General features: G+C 36.6%; 1 protein-coding gene across 1 annotated transcript in view; it reads left to right on the forward strand.

Moving 5' to 3' along the window:
• The window catches only part of ANKS1B (ankyrin repeat and sterile alpha motif domain containing 1B), a 1,110,621-nt gene that overhangs the window by 151,500 nt on the left and 943,220 nt on the right, over positions 1-15,901 (forward strand). The window contains exons 5-6 of the mRNA XM_064590752.1: positions 13,541-13,616; positions 15,247-15,348. Of these exons, the coding sequence (XP_064446822.1) occupies positions 13,541-13,616; positions 15,247-15,348 (178 nt within the window). The remainder of the gene's footprint in view (positions 1-13,540; positions 13,617-15,246; positions 15,349-15,901) is intronic.

The raw sequence follows: 15,901 nt of genomic DNA on the forward strand, positions 1-15,901 counted from the left end.
TTGATGGCTTTAGGACTTTGAATTTAGGTATAACTTAGCTTGCAAATATGCATTATTTGGCTAAAATAGTATTTTAAAATATTGAATTTGAATGCTTTAAGATGCGGTATATACCTTCCAAGGTCCCAACCTCTCTCTACCTCTTTCTACCATCTTCTGTCATTGCCAGATTCATTCCTTTAGGTTTTCTACTTTGCCCCAATAGCATTTGGGTTTGTTACTCATATATCAGATGAAAGGAGCAAAATATGTTTAGACCACTGTGAACCCTTAATCAGAAGCATCAGGGCTGGTACCTGAGCAGGGTGGGCAATGTTTTGTTATTTATACTCACTTTATGATTTCATCTTGAAGGTTTTCAAGAAGTAGAACTGACAACATATTCTAAAATATATCTCAATGAATTGAATCTTCTAGTATTTAGTTAGCCTTAGTTGATGTTTTGCTTTTGTTGTTATGCTTTATTTATAGAAAACATGCATTTTTTTTTGTTTGTTTCATTGCCTTTTTTGGGTCAGTGTTTAATTTTATTATGGAATTCAAATGAACTGTCACCAAGTTTGCCCATCACATTCACTGCAAAGTTGTTGGGTTTTTTTTTGTTTGTTTGTTTGTTTTGAGAGGGGGAGAGTGGGAGGGGAGGGGCAGAGGCAGGAGGAGAGAGAGAATCTCAAGCAGGTTCCAAGTGGAGCCTGATGTGGGGCTTGATCTCACTACCCTGAGATCAGGACCTGAGCCGAAATCAAGAGTCAGATACTTAACCAACTGAGCCACCCAGGTGCCCCTGCTGCAAATTTTTTTATTGTTATGTTAATCACCATACATTACATCATTAGTTTTTGATGTAGTGTTCCATGATTCATTGTTTGTGCATAACACCCAGTGCTCCATGCAGAACATGCCCTCTTTAATACCCATCACCAGGCTAACCCATCCTCCCACCCCCCTCCCCTCTAGAACCCTCAGTTTTTTTTCAGAGTCCATCGTCTCTCATGGTTCACCTCCCCCTCCGATTTCCCCCCCTTCATTCTTCCCCTCCTGCTATCTTCTTCTGTTTTTTTTTCCTTAACATATAATGTATTATTTGTTTCAGAGGTACAGATCTGTGATTCAACAGTCTTGCATACTTCACAGCGCTTACCAGAGCACATACCCTCCCCAGTGTCTATCACCCAGCCACCCCATCCCTCCCACCCCACCCCCCACTCCAGCAACCCTCAGTTTGTTTCCTGAGATTAAGAATTCCTCATATCAGTGAGGTCATATGATACATGTCTTTCTCTGATTGACTTATTTCGCTCAGCATAATACCCTCCAGTTCCATCCATGTCGTTGCAAATGGCAAGATCTCTGCCAATTTTTTTAATATTAAATTTAAAGTAGAAATTTGTTGATATTCTTACTGGGTAAGAGGGAAGAATCAGGCAGTAACCTTAAATTGTTTCAGTGGCTTTAATATTCATTAAATTGTTGTAGTTAACCAGTTGGAAATTAGCAGTATTAAAAATAATCCCATTTGGTAAATTACAGCAGTACACATTTAGACTTTAATTACATTCAAATCATTATAAATAGTTCTTTAAAATTTAGAGATGACTTTAGAAGATTGTCTTTTTTTCTTGTAATTGCAAATGTTTTAAAATGTGTAATTTATGTTTTTTCTGTATAAGTTTTGGTTTCTGCTTCATTTCTCTTTGAGCAGTTTTGAATTATAACACATATTTGAACTAATGAGAAAAACAATTTAATTACCACTTAGGTAAATTTCATATTATATTTATGTATAAACCCATTAGTCTTAAAGGATTTCTTAATAAAGAGAATCCATCATATTAAGATATTAAGAAAATGGGTTTTAATTGGCAAGATCCTCTTGAAATTAGCAATTATTTCTGTGGATTTCAAACCTGATTTGGGTAAGTAGGTAGTGATGGTGTCTTTTTATGCTAGTGCTTTAGCTGTGTTTCTTGTAAGTTTCTCTTATTAAAATTTAAAAAGTTAAAAGTACTAGCAAAACATTAAGCCAATTGGATTTTATTTGCATATTAAAGGAAATGAAAGTAAAATTATAGAAAACTAATAATGAAGAGTATAGGTTCCCATGCTAGGAGCTGTTAAGATGTAAAGCTGAGTAAGGTACCATTTTTGATCTCTAAGTGCTTCTAGTGGCAGGAGAAATATGTGCTTAAATGGATAGATTACATTTTAATAATCCATTCACTCCTTCTTCCCTAGATGATTATTTAAAATTTCTTTTTCCCAAAACTTTAACATTTTCCTCCCTGTTATCACTGTGATCATGACTTTGCTTTACTTCACTGAGGAAACAGAAGCAGTCACATATTTGTACCAACACATTTGCCAGTGGATGTGTATTTGCTTTCCTTCCTGGTGCTTTAAATGAACTTTGGTTTATTCCTAAGACTGACTCCTCCTCTACTTGTACACCTGATCCTCCCCTTAAAATACTGTACATTTTCCCCTCTCAACTGCATCACTCCCATAAGGACACAAAGATGTTATAATATTTCCCATCTTTTAAAAAAACCTCTCTCGAACCCACATTTCCCTCTAGCTCTTGTTCCCTTTCTCTAATCCCCTTCATAACAACATATTGAGAAAGAGTTGTTTTTACTCATTATATCATATTTCTTTCCCTCATTCTCTCTTGAAACCACTCCAGCTCCCTCAGTCTGTTAAAAGTCCTTGTTTTTCCCTTTGATGAAGGGGACTGATGGCTTCCATATTGTTAGAGCCAGTAGTGAATTTGATTTATCATCGGCATTGACAAAGTAGATCTTCTTCTTTGAAACACTTTTCTTTTGACATCTGAGTCACTATTCTCTCTTGCTTCTCTGCTCCTTCTTGGTCTTACTTCAGGTAGGGTAGAGTCTAAGACCCTGAATGCCTTCCATTTAGCCTTGCAGCTAGATAGATAAATCTATCAGGCCTTACAAACCTCTTATCCATAGGAGCTGCTCAAGAATTAAACCTTTCTGTTTACTGTTCTTTTTTGTTTTTGTTTTTGTTTTTTTTTTTTAAAGATTTTATTTATTTATTTGAGAAAGAGAGAATGAGAGAGAGAGCACATGAGAGGGGGGAGGGTCAGAGGGAGAAGCAGACTCCCTGCCGAGCAGGGAGCCCAATGCGGGATTCGATCCCGGGACTCCAGGATCATGACCTGAGCCGAAGGCAGTCGCTTAACCAACTGAGCCACCCAGGCGCCCTTCTGTTCTTTTTTGTAAAGTCGTACCTCCCTCTCCTGAGCCAGACTTTATTTCAGTAGATCTTTACATTGAGCTCTGTGAATTGCTGTAATAGTTAGCTCTTGCCATTGCCACGGGACTGCTGTACAACAAACACAGAAATCCCAGTGGCATACAGTAGTAAGCAACAGCATTTTTTTCCTCATTGACAGGTTTGTAGGTCATATGGGGAAGCTCTACTTCATGCTGTAAGTTTGTCTCGTCTGCTCTGCTTTGTGTATCTATTCTTTTTCTCCTGGGACTAGCTAGGGCATGGCCTAAGTAAGCCCAACCAACTAAGCACATTTTGGGCCTCTGCTTTGTATCATGTATCATGTATGTGCCATACAATGCCTAAAGGAACTTACAAAAAGCCAAGTCCCAAATCGGGGGTGGGAAATACACTCCACCCGCGTAAGTGGAAGGAACTGCAGCCAAATGACAAAGAACATATGAAAGGCAGGCAGAGTAGTGTAATCTGTCTCATCCACATTCCATGGTTAATTGTTCTCATCTTCCTTGCTTCCTAGTTGACTTCATTCAATCCTTTGACTTCAGATGACATCTTTGACAACAACAAAGTTTATTTACTCATCTTGAACCTTACCCTGAATTCTATATTCGGTACATAGTTGCCTACTGCACATATCTACTGGATGACTAGTGAGCATCCAAACATTTCCAAAACTGAACATTTAGCTTCCATAACCCCTTCTCCCCAGGTTTGCCCATCTTCCAATCTTTCCCATTTTAGCAAATGGCATTACCATCCTGCTGGTTGTTTAGTTGCCAAAACTTCAGGGTTTCTTTCATATTTTACATTTAGCCCCTCAGCAAATCCTATTGGCTTTGTGCTCTAGAATTTCACTAGTTTTCATCCCCTCCATTATTACCTTAAATTTACATTGGAACTTAGCTTAAATCCTGCACATCTCCTTCCTCCAACCTGGTTTCCCTTCTTTTTCCTTTGCCTCTGTGTTAGTCTGCTCAGGTGACCATAACAAAATCCCATAGACTGGGCAGCCTAAACAACAGACATTTATTTTCTCACAGTTCTGGAGGCTGGAAAGTCAAAGATCAAGATTCTGGCAGATTCTGTTCCTGGTGAGAGCTCTCTTCCTGGCTTGTAGATGGCTGTCTTCTTATTGTGTCCTCAAATGGCCTTCTGTGCACAAACAGAATGAGAGAGAGAGAACTCTTATAAGGATACCAATCCCATGACATAGATTCCTACCCTTATGACCTCATTTAACCTTAAATACTTCCATAAAGGCCCTATCTTCAAATACAGTCACACTGTGGGTTAGAGTTTCAACATTTGAATTTTGGGGGACACATTCAGTCCATATGGATTCCTTTCAATCTGTTTTCAACAAAGCAGCCATTAAACTAAACCAGATCATTTCACTTTTTTGCTCAAAAAACCTCTAGTGGTTTTCCATCTCACTTGGAGCAAAAGCCAGATTCCTCACAGTGGCTGACAGTTGTCTTATACCACCCAGTTCCACTGACTACTCTGCCATTTTTACTTAGCTTTAGCTATAGTGGCCTCGTTGCTCTTGCTGGAACATACTCGCTAAGCTCCTGCCTCAAGGCCTTTGCTTTACTAATCCACATGACTTCCCCCTGTGCTTTCTTCAGCTGTCTGCTCAGATGTTACCTTAGTAGGGAGGCCTTCCCTGACCTATCTCACTCCCCACCCCAGCAACTTCTTTTCCTTCCCTTGAACTGAAAACTCAGCTTCCCTATAAGGGTACCATATTCCCACCAGCCATTTCAGGCCAGGCTACCAGGCACTATGCTACATGAATAGGAAAAATATGTTCTCTGTCCTTATGGAGTGGAGTGACTGGTGGGGAAAACAAGAAATAAAAACATAAACAAAAATTACAAATTGTGATAGTGCCATAAAGGAAATACCCTGGTTGCTGTGATTTTTTTTTTTTTAAGATTTTATTTATTTATTTGAGAGAGAGAGAATGAGAGACAGAGAGCATGAGAGGGAGGAGGGTCAGAGGGAGAAGCAGACTGCCTGCCGAGCAGGGAGCCCGATGCGGGACTCAATCCTGGGACTCCAGGATCATGACCTGAGCCGAAGGCAGTCACTTAACCAACTGAGCCACCCAGGCGCCCCAGCTGTGATTTTTGAATGAAGGGACGGGGAGGTCTCTTTTAGGATGTGCCACTTAAATGGCGCTAGCCTCAGAGAAGTGAGAGATATGGCCATGGAAACATATGGGTTTATAAGAAAGAGAATATATATAGAGAAAAGAAGCTGAATAAAGAATACTCAGAATTGGGGTGCCTGGGTGGCTCAGTCGTTAAGCGTCTGCCTTCGGATCAGGTCATGATCCCAGGGTCCTGGGATCGAGCCCCACATCGGGCTCCCTGCTCAGTGGGGAGCCTGCTTCTCCCTCTCCCACTCCCCCTGCTTGTGTTCCCTCTCTCGCTGTGTCTCTCTCTGTCAAATAAATAAAATCTTAGAAAAAAAAAATACTCAGAATTTCTGGAAAAAGAGATCTATAAGAAAACAGTGGTAAGAAAGGTGCCAAGATAGTACAGTTACATGTAATCAGTTAATTCATTTACCAGGTATTTATGGAGTTCCTGCTTTGTGCCAGGCATTGCCTACTATGTGCCAGAGCATATGGTAGTAACAAAATAGAATTTTTTCCCAGAGAAGGGAAGATGACTTTATAAAGTGTGGAGTAAAGAAAAGTAAGATATAAGATAGGAGCTTGAAGTCATATCAGGTTCACATGAAATTTCTTTGGTTGGCATTTTATCGCTGGATTGTGGAAGAGTTTGTATTTTTATGGAGGGTGCAAAGATCCAGTAAAGGGACTGAAATTGAAGATGCAAGAAAAAAAATGAAGATATTTCATGAAATTCAAGAAGAAGCCAGAAGTGATAAGAGCTCGAGTAGAGGATTAGTTTTAAGGAGGAGAATGGATGCTTCCTCTGAGACAGAAGTGAAGGAAGAAAGGATAAAGACAGAGGCTGGACATCCCTAGTTGAATAGGAGGAGAGGTCTTTTGAAGAGGAGGAATGTTATTTCTGAATTATTTGAAGACATACTTATTTCTCTATGCCATTTCCCCTCCAATCTAAACTTTCTTATAACCTTCAGCTGTTCTTCACAAGAAGTTTTCCTCAGTCTTTTGTCATTTGGAACCCTCTTTTCTGGGCACATTCCAATCTGTCAATGTTCCTGTAAAAGTTGATTACCTACAGTTGAACACAATACTCCAGCTATAGGCTAGCTAATGCAGGATACAAAAGGTCATTTGCCTCCCAGCTTGTTCAGAAATCATGTATTTGTTTATAAAGGCTAGGATGTTCTTATCTTTTATCCTAAGAGATGCCCATAGGGCTAATTGGTACTAGCTAGGGTGCCTGGGGTTGTTACTGCTGAGTTAAATGCTATTCTAATAGGCTTTCTTTTTTTTTTTTTTTTTTAAAGATTTTATTTATTTATTTGACAGAGAGAGACACAGCGAGAGAGGGAACACAAGCAAGGGGAGTGTGAGAGGGAGAAGCAGGCTTCCTGCTGAGCAGGGAGCCCGATGCGGGGCTCGATCCCAGGACCCTGGGATCATGACCTGAGCTGAAGGCAGACGCTTAACGACTGAGCCACCCAGGCGCCCCCTAATTGGCTTTCTTTATCTCCACTGATGTTATCTTTATTCACTGGCTCTTGTTTCTTATAGTAGTTAGGGGTCATGATTCTCAAAGTTTTCATCTCCACTGGTACCCGTGCTCTATTTTCTCTACTGATCATCACCACAATCTTACTTTATATCTTGTCATCTTTGTTCTGTTTCCTCCTTTAATAAAGAATTGGTCTTCCTTTATCTGTTCACTCTCTTTTTCAAGTTCCGGAGGACTGTATTAGAGGTGTTAAATTCAGAAGGGGGAACCAGTGCAGGCAAGCTCTGATATTGCTACATCCCTTTTCTATCTGTTGTTTTGACAGTCTGGTGGAATACATAACCCAAGGAAACATTTTAAAACACCTTGAAATTCTGGATAAAGTATAACAATCTCTTTATATGCATGACTGAACTTCCACAGAAGCCACTGAAATACATAGGGCTAAAAACAAAAAAGGAAGTTAAAACCCAGGGCTTTAAAACAGGGTCTCCCTCTTTCCTCTCACTTGTCTTTTTTATTTTTTCCAGCTTTGATGCTACTGAGATTTGACTTTAATAGACATTTCCAATCAATAAGAGACTTTTTTTTTTGCTTTCATCAGCAATTCAACGATTAACATAATTGTGTATATCATTTCATTTCTTCTCTCTCAGCTGGTTTCATTACAGCTTGTGTTCAGAGGTGTTTTTTCCTTAGCAGTGCTGAGATGTGAGTGCTTTGCATCTCCTTACTGGGTAAATTTTGAAGGTTACTGTATTATCAGCTGTGTAACTGTTTTGTCTATCTTGGAAATGATTAATTAAAAAAATGGAGAAGTTTGATCCATGAGAAAAGCAGGACCAAAATCCTGGGGGTTGAGAGGATTTGAGTTCACCTATCTTAGTGTTACTTCTTTGTATACATTCAACTTGCTTGTTGAATATTTTGGACTAAATATTATTTCATGAGAATACAGTTTTTCAAGATTTGGCCAGTTATGGATTATGGATTTGGGGTAGAGAGCTGAGATGAACAGAAGGGTGCTAATTTGAATGAGGATAGTACGCACAGACTCAAGGTAGGGTGTAGTAAACTGGAGGATATTATGGAATTAACCTGTATTTTGATAAGGAAAAGTCCATAGATTTGACATATTTAAATTCTGTACTATTTATGATAATACTTTGATAGCAAGAAATGGGTCCTGATACCACTGTTTACCTTAAATTTATGAGAACAATCCATTCCATCCTCATGTTCTCTTACTAATAAGATAATTACATCCACCAGGCTAAAAATATGTTTATCATCTGCTAACCTTTTCTAGTTTTATTTAAGGGTTCAGTGTTTCCTTAACTACTGTATAAAAATACTAGTTCTATTTAACATTACCTTTTTTTCTTGGAATAATGTAAAGGAGATTATCTATGTATATACACACACTATACATATTTATATAGTTATAGATATATATGACTTAAAACATATATATGTTTTACATATATAAAACATTACATATGTATGTAATTTTAAAATATTAACATCATTGAGGTTTTTAAAAAATGTTTCTAATTATTTTTTTAGCGATAATGACAGTATTTTTCATCATTTTATAGGTTAATAAAATACTTTTTGAGTCTTATTTGTTGTTTATCTTGTTTAGCCCTCCCAATGACCCTACCAAGTTTTTAATATTTTCTTTATTTAGAAGGATATATGAGTTTTCAGAGATATGAAGTGATTTCCCCAAAGTTGTATAGCAACTGAAAGCCAAACTGCTACTGGGACCCAGGTCTTCTACTTCTGTTTCCTCTAGAAGAATTGTTTATTTATGATGAAGATTATATAATTTCATTTCCTAGAATAGTCCATTTCATTGTCTGAAGTGTCCACTCTTTTGTATCAGAGTATCTAGGAAACCAAATTAGTACAAAAAAGTAAACATTATTGTTATATTTTTAAATAGTGTGTTTAGACTTAGCCTTCCCTTAATCATTCTCTTTATTTAACATTAGTTCTTGCACCTCAGGTCCTTTTTCCTAAATTAAATCTTATGGGAGTTCTTTCAGTAAGGATCTGTAGTAACCACTTATTTAGTCTGTCTGAAAATTTTTTTTTTTTAATTTTTTATCATGTTAATCACCATACATTACAGCATTAGTTTTTGATGTAGTGTTCCATGATTCATTTTTGTGTATAACACCCAGTGCTCCATGCAGAACGTGCCCTCTTTAATACCCATCACCAGGCTACCCATCCTCCCACCCCTCTCTCCTCTAGAACCCTTAGTTTGTTTTTCAGAGTCTATCATCTCTCATGGTTCATCTCCCCCTCTGACTTCCCTCCCCTTCATTCTTCCCCTCCTGCTATCTTCTTCTTCTTCTTTTTTTAAACATATATTGTATTATTTGTTTCAGAGGTACAGATCTGTGATTCAGCAGTCTTGCACAATTCACAGTGCTCACCATAGCACATACCCTCCCCAGTGTCTATCCCTCCCACCCCATCCCTCCCACCCCCCACCACTCCAGCAACCCTCAGTTGGTATACACACACACACACACACACACACACACACACACACACTGGAATATTATGCAGCCATCAAAAGGAATGAGATCTTGCCATTTGCAACGACATGGATGGAACTGGAGGGTGTTATGCTGAGTGAAATAAGTCAGAGAAAGACATGTACCATATGACGTCACTGATATGAGGAATTCTTAATGTCTGAAAATGTTTTTATTTTGCTTTCATTCTTAGAGGATAGTTTGCCTGGATATAGAATGCTAGATTGGTGTTATTTTCTTTTGACACATGAAGGTACTTTCTTCTGGCTTTATTGTTTTTGTTGAGAAGTCAGCTGTTGATCTAATAATTATTTTAAGATAATTAGTTTTTTCTCTTGGGATGTTTTTAAGATATTCTCTTTATCTTAGGTTTTCTCTAGTTTCACTGTAATATGTTCACAGTGTGTTCTTCTCACTTACCTTGCTTGGTATTCCTAGAATTGAGTATTAGTATCTCATCAGTCCTGGAAAGTTTTTAGCCATTGAATTACTTATCCCCATCCTCTCCTAGAACTCTGATTAGACATATGTTGAGTCTTATTCTGTCCTGTCTTTCACATTTTCAATCTTTTGTTTCTTTAAATTGCATTATGTACTTAAAAAAAAAAATCCACCATCCAGTTCAATACTTGTTTTTCCAGCTCTGTCTTACCTGTTATTAAGCCTTTCCATTTAAAACATTATGTTTTCCATTTCTAGAAGTGCTGTCTAGTTCATTTTCAAATCTGGCCAATTTTGATTCTCCTCTTCTTTAGTTACATTTGATATCCTATTTTAGTTCTTTCATCTTATGATCATATGTATTTTATATTCTGTAGCTGATCAGATGATGTGAAGTTTTAATAGGTTTTATTCTTTTTTTGTTTCTATGAATTCTTTCTCATGGCTTGTTTTCTTTCATGTTCAGTGATTTCTGATTTTAAATTTGTGTTTCTTAGAGCTTGATCTGTTGGAATTCTCAGAGGCCCAAGTTTAAAGTGTATTTTTTTCACAGGGATTTAGATTTGCTTCTGCTAAACATTTGTATTTGCCTTGGTACCATACAAACCCAGGATCACTTTTTTCTACATTTTTGGCTCAAGATCGGAGGGTTGGGGGAGTACAGAGAGTGTGTAATTTTGGCCCCAAGTCCATGTGAGGGCAGAACTGTGGTTAGAAATTTTAAGGGGGATTGTTATTTTTGCTGCTCTACTCCACTTAGAACTAAGATCGAGATAGACATTTTTAATTTCTCCCTCTCTGCAACACATTTAATTTTTTTATTTAATTAATTAGTTTATTTTTTAGTTTTTATTGTTACTATTTTTTTTTAAAGATTTTATTTATTTATTTGAGAGAGAGAGAATGAGAGAGAGCACATGAGAGGGGGGAGGGGCAGAGGGAGAAGCAGACTCCCTGCTGAGCAGGGAGCCCGATGCGGGACTCGATCCCGGAACTCCAGGATCATGACCTGAGCTGAAGGCAGTCGCTTAACCAACTGAGCCACCCAGGTGCCCAATTGTTACTATTTTTTACTGGGGATGTTGTTCTTTGGGAGTTTTAGATTTTTTTTTTTTTTTTTGAAGTAATCTCTACACCTATCATAGGGCTAGAACTCATGACCCTAAGATCAAGAGTTGCATGCTGTACCTACTGAGTCAGCCAGGTGCCCCTGGGAGTTTTAGATTTTTGCAGGTGTCCTTGATCTACCTTCTCAGCTTGCTTGGGTTTCTTTGTCTCCTTCCCTCCTTCCACTTTCTCCTTGAGTAGCTGGCTAAAGCCCAGGTATTAGTCTGCCAGGATTGGCAGATTCCCTGGAACAGTTTTCTGTTCCAGTACTAAAACCCTCGGTTCATCATAGTTTCTGTCCCCACTTCCCTCCCCCAGGCTCTGAGGAATTCTATTATTTTTCCTTTTCATCCCTGTATTTAAAACATTGTTTAGTTTTTCAGAATATTTAAGGTATGCTATCCCAAGAAGAGTTTTTCTAACATATAGTCCAAAATTTTTTAAGAATGGAAGGAAATCAAATTAGTAATCAGAAAGTTGGTTGAAAAACACAGTGAGAGTAAAAAGAATTATATTATTTCAAGGGATATTTTTCAGAGAATAAAAGAAAAATAAAGTATTTGTGCCCCATAATGAGATTATTTTTTTAAGGAGCTGAATAAATTTCCACAGTTTATTTTCCCTTCTGCACACTGCTATATATTTCTAAATTAATATTTTTATTTCCATTTTTTAAAAAAAATTTATCCATCTGTTCTAGTGAGGGGGATAGTGACAGAGGGAGAGAGAATCTCAAGCAGACTCTGCATGGAGTATGGAGTCCAATGCAGGGCTGGATTTCATAACCCTGAGATTACCACCTGAGCTGAAACCGAGAGTCCAGTGCTCAACCGACTGCGCCACCCAGGTGTCCCTCATTTCCACTTTTATTAATGTCTATACATATTATGACAGTCGAAATTTAAGTCAAATACATTTCAGTCATGCCTTCTTTGAAAATAAATTTAGATCACATTGATCCTCAGTCTCCTTAATAATGCATTTATAAGCCATTTTAGATTGGGTTAATTCTACAATAGAATTTTACTTGATTAACAAAGTTTTTACATTACATATTATTTTATGTTATTTTTACTTTGAATTTAGATTAGAATCCCACAGTAGAGTTCAGTTTTAGTACAAGGGGACAGAATTGCTGTAATGACACTATTCAGTTTAACACACATATGCACACATGCTGAGGACCTAGACATTTATTAAATTCTTGAGAGAAAAAGAAGAAAGTGAAAGAAAACACCTAGTGTTTGTAGATCTCAGAAACCTGCTTCTTTGAAATTTTCCTTCATCTTTTTCAAGGCAGGAACCAATCTCTCCCTGCATTACTCACAAAATCTTCCTTTCCATGCAGTTTTTCCTCCCCATTTACCTTTTGCCTTCAAAACAATTCTTAAATGTCTACATTTTCAAGGTACTTTAGTAGGCATTAGGGATACAGTGATGAAAAAAAAGAGATGTGGTCTACATTTACACTAAACTTATAGTTTAAGAGAAATAGACAATCAGATGACATAATGTAGTGTAAGTGCTATGATGAGGAAAAAATAGATTGATGTGGAATATACAGGAAAAGCACTAGACCTGGGGGCTAGCAATATCTTATTAAATGAAATTATATTCAAGCTGAGCTTTGACATATAGTTCAGTGGTTCTCAAAGTGTACTCCTAGACCCACAGTATCACCTGGGAATTTGTTAGAAATGGTAAGTCTTGGGCCTATCCCAGGCTGCAGAATCAGAAACTGAGAGTAGGGCCCAGAAATCTGGCTTGTCGACTTTTGACAAGCTCTCTAAGGAATTCCAATTCATGCTGAAGATTGAGAACTAGTGGGTGGGTGATAGTGAGTTAGAGGGCTCAGGTTGGATCCCACCAGGCAGAGGGACTTCTGAGATCTCTAGCAACTGAGACTAATGTGAAAAAGTTCAGTATGCCTGAAAGCATAGGGTATAAGATCTGGAGGAGAGTTGGGGTGGACATGAGAAAGTGTGGACGGGAGAGCAGGGAGAAGATCGTGTGGGTTTTGTAAACCATATTAAATTGTTTAGATTTCATTTATCATAAATATTACTTTGTACGTCTGCTTCCTCAAATAGAATGTGAATATCAAGGGTCAGCATCATATTTCTATGCCTCAGAACACCCCTCAACTATTGTTGGCATATAATTGGTGTCTAATAAATGCATGCAATGTATGAATTGGGTGAAGTCAATGGATACTCACAAAACCTCATGAGGCAGGCATTACTGCCTGTTTTATGCTTGAGAACAACCGAGGCTAAGAGAAGGTGAGTGACTTATCAACATAACAAGGTCAAATGGCTATTCAGAAGCAGAGGTGTTTTACAAATCCAAGCATTTGGATTTTGTTCTTAGAATCTCTTCTTTATTCCATAGTAGCTTTCTGTCAGGGAGTGCTGAGATTACAGAGAATATGTACGGATATATAAAATCACAATTTTTTTTTTAACTTGTAAGCATTCCTAATGCAACTGTGCTTCTTTCTCTTTTCTCTTTTTCTTTTTTCTTTTCTTCTTTTTTTTTTTCCAGACAGAAAAGGGGAGTGCACTTCATGAAGCAGCTTTATTTGGAAAGGTGGATGTTGTGAGAGTTCTGTTAGAAACAGGTAACTATCCTGATTCTCCATGGAGCTTATTCTGCCAAATAAAATTTCTATTTCAGGAGTAGACAAAGGGAAATGGCACTTTTTTTTTTTCCATAATCACCCTTTTTATCTTTACTTCACATTGCAAATTTTATTCATATCATGTAGAATTGAGCCTCAGTGTTTAGATAAAATTGATATAAATATGCACCTTCCTTTACTCCATAGATGTGTCAGTAAAAAGCTCTTAGAAATTACAGTTGTATACATTTAAATCGCATTGAACTATATTAGAGACACTACCAGAAGGAAAAGGAATTCTCTGCCTTGTATAAGAGGGAGGAACTGATCCTTATGAAGTTATGACAATTGCTTGGTTTATGAAAGAACATAATATTTCCCTAGGTTATTATATTGGGAACTATGGTAAACAGAAATTAGAGTTCTGTATCCTTAAGGTAAATTCACCTTGTTACTTCATCAACTGAGTAGCTGTTGTTTGTAAGCAGCAGTGATTTAAAGGGAATCTTTTAGAGGGAATGCTTTGAAGGAACAACAAAGTAGGCTTATTTGTCTTCATATGTATATTCTGAATGAAATGAAATAAAATTGAAACTGAGATTGGATTTTTTAGGATCAAAAAGTATGAGTACAAATTCATACTTGGAAACAATTGATGTGAATCTTTTATATTATGGACTACATTTAGTGTATTTATTTTCCGCTGTAAAAAAATGAAAAACATTGGCAGACTATTGCATATACAAAGTTAAAATTTCGTGTACATTTAATTTTGACATGTAACAGCAGTATACTGTCTTATAGGCACTAATTACATAAGTGCTGGTCACACATTTCTATACAAATTTAAGCAAATACTTAATTACCTTATTACAATGAACTAAGGTTTGAGGCCAGAATCTGAAAACTGGCTTTATTTGCAGGTAGATGTTTGGAAAGTTTATAAACTTTTTTGGGGCAGTGAAAGCTATTTGCTACATTGAAATAAGTTCTTTAGTACATTAAGTATTTTTAGAATTAAAATAATTCCAAAGATGTTTTCATTTACAAACTTCAAGAAGTGTGCTCACCAGGTAGATGATTAAGTATTGTTTACATTGAATATAATCTTGCATAAGTAAATATGAGATATTTGACTTTGTAGCTGGACAAATAATATTTGGACAGTAGTTCAGAATAATCATCCTTTTTCAACTTTTGTGAATACTCCAGTGTTTTAAGAGTGATACATTATTATTTAAATTTTTTTACCATATTTTACAGAATATATATATCACAGAACCATTATTATACTTTGGGAATTGATATCCTAAAACAATAATATTTTTCAGCTTGGTAGTGTATCATTTAACTAGCTATAACCCAAATTATAAAAAACAATCTTAATGATTGGGTCAGTGCCCTTGAAAAATTAATTCATTATCAAGAATGTTCCTAATATTTGGTAGCAGTAGACCCCCACCTTCTTTCTTACTAAAATCCTGTGTGTGTGTGTGTGTGTGTGAACTTAATTTTTTAAAAAATCATTTTCAGTGCTTGGTCTGTATATGTTTGATATTAGAGTGTTATATATTGACAGTATCTGACACTTCAGTGGTGTACATTTAATGGGTTTTTCTTTTTCTTTCAGGAATTGATGCCAACATAAAGGATAGCTTAGGTAGAACTGTCTTAGACATTCTGAAAGAACATCCATCTCAGAAATCTCTCCAGATTGCAACACTCTTACAAGGTAAACAATATTGAATGATGGATGAGTTTGTCTTAAAGTTAAGATTAAATTAAATCTACCATTGTTTTCTCTTGAGTTTTGAGTTAATGTTTACTTTGGGTGAACTTATTATTTACATTTTTTTTCTGGTACACTTAAACTGAATAATAATTTTTAATATTTCATTTCTATTTTCAACTAATGAGTATTTTCACTTGATATTAAAAAATCTTTTAAATCTATATAGTAAATATGTAGTTATGAACTTGAAGGTAATAAGGCTATAAAGTGATGATGATCTTACATTTGAATAATTCTTAAAGGGTTTTCAGGAATTTTCTCTTATTTTGTTTGATTTCTATAACTTCATGAGGTAGGTAAATCTGATATCATTATTCTCCTTTTTGCACATGAGGGAAACTGAAGCTCTGAGAGGCTGACTTGCTCAAACTCATATATCCTATTTTAAGTGGTAGACCTGGTACATAAATACTGGTTTAACAACAACAAAAAAATTGTACTTAGCTAGAAGAATACAGATTATTTCTTCCTTAATCCAGTAGTACAAGATAAT

This window comes from Mirounga angustirostris, unplaced genomic scaffold, assembly GCF_029215605.1.
Source record: "Mirounga angustirostris isolate CCGP_5_RB_7025 unplaced genomic scaffold, mMirAng1.0.hap1 SCAF_5, whole genome shotgun sequence".
Lineage (NCBI taxonomy): Eukaryota > Metazoa > Chordata > Mammalia > Carnivora > Phocidae > Mirounga > Mirounga angustirostris.